The 9457-nt window shown below is 56.6% G+C and overlaps 2 protein-coding genes across 4 annotated transcripts; both read right to left on the reverse strand.

The window, feature by feature from the left end:
• Positions 1-144: 144 nt before the first annotated feature.
• LOC128801657 (cytochrome c oxidase assembly protein COX14 homolog) lies at positions 145-1534 on the reverse strand. 2 transcript variants are annotated; one of them, XM_053967710.1, is made up of 2 exons: positions 1435-1534; positions 145-415 (listed from the first exon to the last, which is right to left on the reverse strand). In XM_053967710.1, the coding sequence occupies exon 2, from the start codon at positions 405-407 to the stop codon at positions 249-251; it is 159 nt and encodes a 52-aa protein (XP_053823685.1). In that variant the 5' UTR covers positions 408-415; positions 1435-1534; the 3' UTR covers positions 145-248. The 2 variants fall into 2 exon arrangements, with proteins under 2 accessions (XP_053823685.1, XP_053823686.1); XM_053967711.1 differs by lacking the exon at positions 1435-1534 and adding an exon at positions 948-1378.
• Positions 1535-3211: 1677 nt separating this feature from the next.
• On the reverse strand, positions 3212-8326 carry GPD1 (glycerol-3-phosphate dehydrogenase 1). Of its 2 annotated transcripts, XM_053967615.1 has the most exons (8): positions 8230-8326; positions 7872-8049; positions 7352-7492; positions 6788-6926; positions 5787-5899; positions 5380-5613; positions 4853-4959; positions 3212-4651 (listed from the first exon to the last, which is right to left on the reverse strand). In XM_053967615.1, the coding sequence occupies exons 1-8, from the start codon at positions 8268-8270 to the stop codon at positions 4555-4557; spliced, it is 1050 nt and encodes a 349-aa protein (XP_053823590.1). In that variant the 5' UTR covers positions 8271-8326; the 3' UTR covers positions 3212-4554. The 2 variants fall into 2 exon arrangements, with proteins under 2 accessions (XP_053823590.1, XP_053823592.1); XM_053967617.1 differs by lacking the exon at positions 7352-7492.
• Between the last annotated feature and the right edge of the window lie 1131 nt (positions 8327-9457).

The raw sequence follows: 9457 nt of genomic DNA on the forward strand, positions 1-9457 counted from the left end.
TGTACCAACCCCAACTTTCCTTCCAATTCCCTGAATTCCCATGATTTTAGAAACCTTTTACTATCAGAACCGAGTGACCTTTGAGGTCCCTCCCAGCCCAGGCCAGTTTATGATTTGGGGGACACCACACACCACCACACTGGCCACTTTCACACAGGTTTTATTGCACTCCATCTGCCTCCCCCAGCCCAGGGGGGACAGGGAAGGTGGAGCTGGTCCCAGCTCCTGGGGCCGGTCCCAGCATGGGCTCAGCTCTCGGGGCCGGGCGCGTTCTCCCGCTGGCGGCGGTGCTGGAGCATCCTTTGGACGCGGACACTGCACAGGTACCCAGCGTACACCGTCAGCAGCATCATGGAGCCAGAGAAGGCCTTGTAGCCAAAATCTGCCAGCTGCTTTTTGGACACCATGGCTGCACCTGCGAGAGAGACACAATCTCAGGATAGTCAGCGGTGGAAGGGACCTCTGGAGATCATCCAGTCCAGCTCTCCGTGTCCAGGCAGGGTCACCCATAGCAGGTGATACTAGAGAATGTCCAGGTGTCTCCAGAAAGGGAGACTCCCATGACTCCATGGGCAGCTGTTCCAGTGCTCTGCCCCTCTCCATGGAAAGTTCTTCCTCATGTTGAGGTGAAATTTATTTTGGTTTAGTTTGTGGTTGTTGCTCCTCGTCCTGTTTCTGGGCATTACCAAGAAGAGTCTGGCATCATCCTTTGACCCCTTGAAGGTATTTATATGTATTAATAAGATCCCCTCTCAGTCTACTCTCCAGACTAACCAGGCCCAGCTCCCACAGGCTCCCCTCAGAGAGATGCTCCAGATCCCTCAACATCTTTGTGGCCTGCACTGGACCATCTCCAGCAGCTCCTTGTCTGTCCTGACATAAGGAGCCCAGAACTGGATCACTGGATATGCATCTCTAAGGCCAAGGGGCAGGATCCCCTCCCTGACCTGCTGGTCACACTCTTCCTGATGCATGCCAGGATTCCACTGGTACTTGGGACTATTCCTCCGCAGGTGCAGGGTCCTACACTTGCTCTTGCTGAGCTTCATTAGGTTATTCTAATAAATCATTACGTTTCTCTTTGCCCAATTCTCCAGTTGATGAAGGCCCTGCTGGACGGACAGCCTTCAGGTGGATGAGCCGCTGCCGCGCGTTCCGCATCATCGCCAGACCCGCTCAGGGTCCTTTCATGCAGGTCGGTCATGGACACGGTCATGGACACGGTGAATGAGACCCAGCAGCGGTCCCTGGAGAACTCACTGACTACCGGCCCGCAAGAAGGCGGCGGGGAGCGGGGCCGGGAGCACGGATTCGCCCGTCCCGTCCATCATCCTATCCCATCCCGTCCCATCCCGTCCCGTTCGGTCCAGTCCCTCCGGACTCCCCGCTCCCATCCCGTCCCGCCCCGCCTCGCTCCGGCCTCTCCGGACTCACCGTTCCCGTCCCGCTCCGCCGCTCTCCCGGGCCGCGTCACGTGGCGAGGGGTTGTCACGTGCCTCGCGTCGTCACGTGTGCCGCGGTCACGTGTGGCCGTCGGCGAGGGCGGGAAGCCCGCGCGGTGCCCGCAGCGCCCCCTGGCGGCGGCCCCGCCGCAGTCTCCCCCTCAGGGGCCGCTCCCGCCGCCGCCGCCTCGGGCCCCCCGGCGCAGCCCACACGGGCCTCCCTGCACCACGCAACCCGTGAGTCTCCCTGCCTGAGGAGGGAGCGGGAGTCCGCAAAGGACAGTCCTTGGCCACGCGTGGATTGGAACCGAGGCTCTCCGAGCTCTGCTGCAGCCCTGAGGTTTGGAGACGCGGTGCCATCCCGACGGTCAAGGTGGCTTCACAACGGTTCTGGTGCCATCCTGAGGGTCCCAGCGCTTTCTTGAGGGTCCCTGTGCCATTCCAAGGGCCCTGGTGACTACCCAGGGTCCCAGTGTGCCCCCAGCCCAGAGCCTCCTTCCCAACAGGCCATGTTCCCCCAGGTCCCCTCCTGTCCCTCCCTGTGGCAGCTGCTCCCCTCCCAGAGCTCCTTTCCAGCATTTGAACTCTGCTGTGCCAGCCCTGCTCTATCCGGGGCTCCCTGGAGCTCCGAAGCAGCCAGGGTCACTCTTTATCCTCTCCTCATCCTTCTTTCCCCCAGCAGCAGCTCCCGGGGCTGCAGCAGTGGGATGTGCTGAGCCTGCAGAACATAATTCCAAATGGCAAAGGGAAGACTTTTTATAGCTTGGGACATCCAGCTCCAGTGTGGTGTGTTTAAAAGCGAGAGATCGCTGGAGACCTGGGACCCTCAGCAAGGGTCTGCAGCAATTCGGGCGCTTCCAGGGCAAGGGGGATGCACAAAGCATTTCTATCGCAGAGGAGCTCCCAGCTAAACACAAATTCCTGCTGGATTCTGCTGCGGCTCCAGGCAGGTGCTGACAGGAGTTTGTGTGAGGGAGCAGAACTCAGGGACCCTCTCTTCTGCATGAGCTTCGTATCCAAACACTTGGATTCCTTGAAGCCCTTGAAGACAAAGAGAACTAGAAGTCGTGCCAGCCCTGCAGGAACACGCTGGACTTCCTTTATCCTTCCTCCAAGCTCAATAAAGCTCCTCAGCAGAGGAAGCCGTGTTGGCTCCCCCCACACGACAGTTCTGCTGAATTTAAAGGTCGCAGAGTGCCTGCTGAGAAAACGTGGCTAATAAAAGGCACAGAAACAAGTGCAGTGCCAGCAGATTAAATTCCCCTTGTAAGACACCGAGCAGAGGGTTCAGAGCCCTGGAAAGGTCACTCAGTACGGGGCTCCTTTAAAGACACACAGGAACAAGGCGAGTCTGGGAAAAGCAGCTGGGAAGAGATGAATAAAATCCCACAGTGTGTCCTGGGAAGCCCCAAACGTCAGAAGAGAGGAGGCCTGGGGTGTGCGGGGCACAGTGCAGTCCTGGCCTGGATCCTGCTGGCCCCAGGTGAGGACTCTGGACCCGGCTCAATTTGCAATCCCAACCCGCCATAGTCCTACAGCCAAATTTTAATCCTGGAACTGTCACTTGCTGAGACAAAGCAAGTGGGACACTGTGTGACATTGTGGATAAACGGGGACCTACAGGGATGTTTTTGCTGTTTCTGGGACAGCACGGGAGGGTGCAGAGCCAAGAGGGAATGGGCAGTGCCCTGTTCTGAGCACTCAGCAAGTCCAGCAGGCACCAACCCAGCAACAGTGATGCACTGGAGCCACAGAACAAGGAGAGCATCTCCTATCTCCTCTCCATGTTTATTGTTATTTCAAAGGAACACTGCTAGTCAGAGACCCCTTGGCTCTGGGACTTGAATGGGGCAGAACAGGGAGCCTTGCAGCGTTCCAGCTTTCCAGCCCAGGTAGGATCAGTGACCACTGGACACTCTGGCCTGAGCAAACACCACCAGCTTCAGAAGAGCAGAGGGACAAGGGGCAAATTTCAAAGGCTCAGTGTGAGGCCCAAGACATCTGTCCTGTCCTGGGATGTTGGACATCTCCATATACCTGTTGTGGATCATATGCCTATTCCTGCCCCTGTGCCAGAGGGCAGTTTGCAGCATCCCCACATGAGGGAAAGTGTGAGACCTCCTTCCTTAGCTCCTGGACAGCCACACATGGAAGCACAGAGCAGTCTAAAGCACAGGCTGAAGCGAGCCAGAGGAAGGCAAAGTATGGCTGTGGAGGAATTACTTAACAGCAACATGACTCAGGTGCCTTGTGGTGACCCACCTGCCTGATGTGCAGGTACAAGGCAGGGGTCACACCAGCTGCTCACACAGACTCAGGGGCAGTTGGTCCCTGGCAGTGCCAAGCCCCAGAAGTCAAACTGAGATAGGGAGAGAAGTCAGCAGACATGGAATTAGCACAGGCAAACCTGTGACAACAGGGGAGCTCCCCAGGGCTGGGGCCAGGTCTGATGGAGAGAGCAAAAGCTCTAAATAAACAAGCTCCAGAGTGTCCCTGGGTCAGCAGGAGCAGCTGGGGGAAAGCAGCACATGGCTGGGTGGCAAGGAATGCCATTGTCTGTGCTGGTGCCGCTTAGAAAGATCCTCAGTGCATTTGGAAGTCCTGAGAGCTCCACTCACCAGGTGGAGCCTGGCAGGGGACTGTGCCCTCTCCACCAACAGGGAATGCAAAAGCAGCAGCAGGTAGGGAAGAGCTGGTGTCACCCAGAGTGGCCCCATGGGGCTAAGAGGGAGGACCTGGGACACTGTTTTCCCTGCCAGGCAGTGCCCAGCCCTTATCTATTATAATGGCCTGGCAGAATCCTTCCAAGAGCTGAATCCACTGTGAGGAAGTGGAAGGAGGAAGATGCTCAGCCCTGCTCAGGGCAAACCTTAGCAGCAGCAATTAAACAAGTTCTTCAAAAAGAGGAAGAGGTCAGCAGGTACCTCTGTGCCAGGCTCAGTGTCCAGGGTGGTGTCTGGGGGTGGGGAAGGGAACCTCTGCTCTTCCAGCAGTTTGCAAAGGCTCCCAGAAGACCTGGACTCCTTCCAAGGCTGTGGCAGCAGATCAGGTTGGTGTGGGCAGGAGCTCTCAGCACATCTCAGCAGGACTTGTGGTCTGCAGGCAGAGCCCCTTACATGTGCTCAGGGTGGTTCTGGAGACACGTGATAAAATCAGTGACAGGCTTTCCCTCGTAGCAGATCCGATACACAGCAGTGAAGAGGGGGAACCTGTGGGCAGACAAAGTCACCACAGACGGCAGAGTCAGAGCACCTCGACTTCTGTCATGGCATGCAGGAGCAGGTGGGCCAATGGCACTGTGCCCCATCCAACAGGCCACTCCTGCCCAGCTGGTGGGGGCTTTCCCCTCCTGCTGCTCCTGAAAAGGTCCCAGCCCCACCCCAAAGAAGCACAGAGATTCCAGCACTCACTTCTCCATTGCATTCTTGCTCTTGAGGATTCGATGCAGCTCAGCAGATGTCTGGGGACCCTGCAGCTTCTGCCCATTCAGCATCTCCTTCTCCAGCTGCTCGATGGTCTGAAACAACCCAGCAGTGAGGAGCTGGACCTGCAGCTCTGCTGCTGCACCACGTTCCTGGCCTGGAGCTGGGCTGCAGCACTAGCCAAACACAGATCCCACAATGCTAAGGGGGATCACCTCCCTGCCTGCTCATCAGGTTGATGCAGGAATCATAGAATCATGGAATTCTTAGGTTGGAAGGGACCCACAAGGATCATCCAGTAGGACTCCTGGCTCCCCACAGACACCCCAACAATCCCACTCTGTGCCTGAGAGTGTTGTCCAAATGCCCCTTGAGCTCTGGCAGCTTTGGGGAACCTGTTCAGTGCCTGACCACCCTCTGGGTGAAGAACCTTTTGCTGATATCCCACCTAAACCTCCCCTAATCCAGCTTTATCCACACTCTGATCAGTGCCAGCCACTTCCAGCTCTGCTCACCTTCCCAGTTTTGGCAAAAGCCTCGGCGACCTTGCGGTTGCGGCCTCCGTAGCAGGTGGTGATGAGGTCAGCAACGCCACAGCTCTCCAGGAAGGTGGAGGAGGTGACAGGGCCCTTACAGAAGAGTTTGGCAAAGCCAATCATCTCCATCAGGCCCAGGCGGATCACGGCAGCCTTTGTGTTGTCACCGTAGCCAAGCCCATCACAGAAACCAGCTCCTACAGCCACCACATTCTGGAAAACAATGGCAATGTGGAGGGATCTCTTCTCAATGGAACTGGGGGCTTGGCTGCATCCATGAGCAGCCTGTGTCATCCCAAGTGCTGTCTGTGCCAGTGCCCATCATCCCTCCTCCCCAAGCTCCCTGCAGAGCACCAGGCTCTGCTCACCAAGCCCTGCACACCCACCTTGAGAGCCCCACAGATCTCTACAGTGTCAGCTTCCTGCACCACCGACACACGGAAGTTGGGGGTTTGCATCAGGTCCTTCAGCATCTGTCCATGCTTCATGTTCTTGCAGCCTGAGGAGACAAAGCAATGAAGAAGAAGATGATGGGGAAGACCCATGAGGTAGGTCCATGCTCTCCTGAAGGTCATCCAGTGAGAGGAACCTATTGCCCAACCAGTGTTGCAAAACATTTGCAGGTCCACACAGAGTCAGGCACACACTGCCTGACAGATAAGCAATGTTCAACTTTAACATTCCCAGAAGACAGGGACAATCCATGCTGCTGTGTCAAGCAAGACAGAAATGATTTTCTGAATGCTCAGTAGGTTAAAGGCATCCTCAAAGGTTGCATATTTGGGGTTGCAGCTTTCTGTCTTGGTTGTCCCTGCAGGATCCTGTGTGCTCACAGGGGTTGTGGGCTCTGCTCCACCTCTCCAGCCTCCTGCCCAGTGTGTTTGCTGTTGTTTAATAAAACAGACACTTTGAATGCCACAACTTCTGACCCAGCAAACGGTTCTGTTTGTTTTGGCTCTGTGCACAGTCCCCAACAGTGTGGAGAATGTTGGAACTGTCACCAGATGAACTTTCAAGCAGCCCTAGCTGGCAATAACATGAGATCCAGGTGGGCATCCTGTGAAGCCCAAGGAAATCAAGGATGGAAATTATTCCTAAAGGGCGTCTTGTTGCCCACCCCTTTAATTTGTGCTAGGCAGCTGCCTGATGCTGGCTCCATGCTGGCAGGAACTTTTAGCTGCACAACTCTTGTTAATGAAACAAGTGATCCCATCACAAGCCCTGGGAATGAGCTCAGCCAGCTCCTATGGAGTCTCCTGTCTTCCCAGGCAACAGGGCCAGTTCACCCAAGGCAACAGGAGCTTGAGCTGCGCCATACTCCACCCTTTGCCTCTTCCTGCTAATCACAAATGAAAGCTGCTAACGAGGAGGGCTGTTGGCTCCTTACCGATGGTGGTTTCACAGAACTTCTCTTCTGCCACTTCACTGGCAATATTGGCCCCCATGAGCACATTCATTTCTATTCCCAGTTTCTCATGGATGATGTCTGAGATCAGCCTCAGCCCATCTGGTCCTTCATCCACACCCTAGGGGACAGCCAGGGACAGACATCACAGAATCAATTACACTGGAAAAGGTCTTTAAGGACACTGAGTCCAACTTTTGACTGAACACCACCTTGCCAACCAGACAATGAGCACCTGCCCCTCCTGGACACCTGCCCTACACACCCCAATCCTGCCATTCCCTGTGCTGCAGTGCTCCGACTGATCCTGATGTGCAGAGCTGTGCCCTGCTCCTCTCAGCACCTGAGATCCCCCATATGCACTCACCCTTCTCCACCAACACCTCCAAATCTCCACAATGACCCTGCCCCCACTTTCCTTCTTCCTCCCACTGCCCATTTCTGCTCCAAAATCCCTAGATTCCCTTAGCAGCCACTCCAAGCTAGGCTGCTTCCAGCTCCCCTGCCTTGGCCTGGCACCCTGGAGAGTGCTGCTCCTGCTCACACCTTGATGAGTGACATCCCAATGGCCTCTTTCTTCACGTGGCCCTTGAGCTGGTCACAAACTTTGCCGATGAACTGGTGGGGCACCACAAACAGGAGGACATCAGCCCCTGCACAGGCTTTGAGCAGGTCTGGCTCTGCCACCTGAATAGAGTGCGACTGTTGTTAGGGACTGGGAAGATGAATGGGAAGGAAGGGCCCAAAGTCACCATGCTGAAATCCCTGCCAGCAGAGGGGCTGGAGCAGGGTGGGATGATGCCAGCCCAGAGACAGCCACATGGCCTCCAGCCCAGCCTGTGGGATGCCAGAGCAGGGTCAAAGGTGGGCAGTGAGAACAGCCAGGGCTGCAGCTCATCCAAGCACAGATGAAGGTCATTGGGAGGGCATAACTGAGCCCCGCACAGCTTGGTGCATCCCCTGCCTTCACATCCCGGGGTTCCAGCAGCCCCCCAGAGCTACTGGCCTCTCCCCAAAGCCTGGCAATCAGCTCTGCCCCTTGGAGAGACTGCTGGCACACACTCACCACGTTGGGGGGCAGCTTGTGCCCTGGCAGGTACTTGACATTCTCGTGCTCCGTGTTGATGATGTCCGTGAGCCGCCGGCCGCCCACCTCCTCCTCCAGTACCCACATGTTCACCTGGCTCTCGAAGCTGCTCAGCCGAGCTGTGTTGCTGCCAGCGATCTTGGCGATGGCTGAGCCCCTGCGAGGGCAGAGGGAGGCCATGGTTGTGAGCACTTGGGAGCCCAGGGCACCACAGGTCACGCTGCGACCTGCAGGGATGGGGACGGCTGGCACCGGCTACCGGGGGTGCCGAGGGGGGGCGGGGGAGGACAGGGACCGCGCTGTGCTCGCCAAGGGGACCCGGGTGCCCGGCGCTCACCAGTTGCCAGAGCCCACGATGCAAACCTTCTTGCTACCCATGGTGCGGAGAGCGGGGCACTGCGGGCTTGCAACCCGCCTCTGCTATTTTAAGGCTGCCCGGAGCGGGGGCGGCCCCGGCCCGCCCCCGGCCCCGCCTCACCCCGGGGACACCGGGCACCCCTCCGTGCGTGGCAGGTGCAAAGCGCTGCCCTGGAGCAGCTCAGATCCCCCAGAACCAGGAGTCACAGAATCACGGAATCATGGAAGACCCTGAGCTGGGAGGGACCCATAAAGATTGGTGAGTCCAAGCCCTGGCCCTGAACAGGACACCCCAACCATCCCAAATGGGATGCCTTGAGCTCTGGCAGGGTCAGGGTTGTGACCATTGCCTGGGGAGCCTGTTCAGTGCTTGAGCACCCTCTGGGGGAAAATACCCTTTTCCTAATATCCATCCCAACCCCTCTGACACAGCTCCAGCCATTCCCTGGGGTCCTGACACTGTCCCAGAGAGCAGGGATCAGAGCTGCCCCTTGTGAGGAAGCTGCAGACCCCTTGGCAGAGCACTTGCCAAGCTGACTTGTGACTGCTGAGCCTTTCTGCATAAAAGCATTTCATTGTCCCCCTCTTGCTAAAAAGTGCCATTACCCCCCCCCCCCCAGCGAAGGAGCAGGAACTGCCTGGTGCAGCCCCAGGACTCAGCTTCTGCCCCCACCACAGCCAGCAGCACTTTCCCCTTCACACAGAGGATCTTTCCCTTGCCCCAAGGGCTCCCAGGTCTGCAGCAAATCGGTTACATTCTATAAACAAGCAGGGTGAAGAGAATAAATCCCCTTCTGCATAATTTTAAACCCTTGTGTGTAAACTCTACTACAGTTTCCTTCAAATTCTGCCTTACTCCCCTGGGATGTCCAACAGGCTGCCACAATCCAGCCAAGTGGACATGAGGCAGTTCAGGGTTTATTAGCATTGGCCACTGGATTTCCAGTTTTGCTCAAGTTACTTTGTTTATCACAAAAGCACTTTGCAAAAGCTTAGCAGAGTCTGCAAGCTGGGAGATCCCTCCATGAAGGGCTCGCTATAAAAGGCCAAAATATGAAGAACATTTTCTCTCCAGCCACTTAACCCTGCTGGCTTTGAAAAGAAGAAGAAAGCAGAAATAATCATGTCCCTTCCCTGGGAGTCACCAGGCTCATCCCCCATGGCAGCTGGGAGAGTGCAAGCTGTCAGCATGGAAGGAGGAGGACAGC

Source organism: Vidua chalybeata, chromosome 30 (genome assembly GCF_026979565.1).
Source record: "Vidua chalybeata isolate OUT-0048 chromosome 30, bVidCha1 merged haplotype, whole genome shotgun sequence".
Lineage (NCBI taxonomy): Eukaryota > Metazoa > Chordata > Aves > Passeriformes > Viduidae > Vidua > Vidua chalybeata.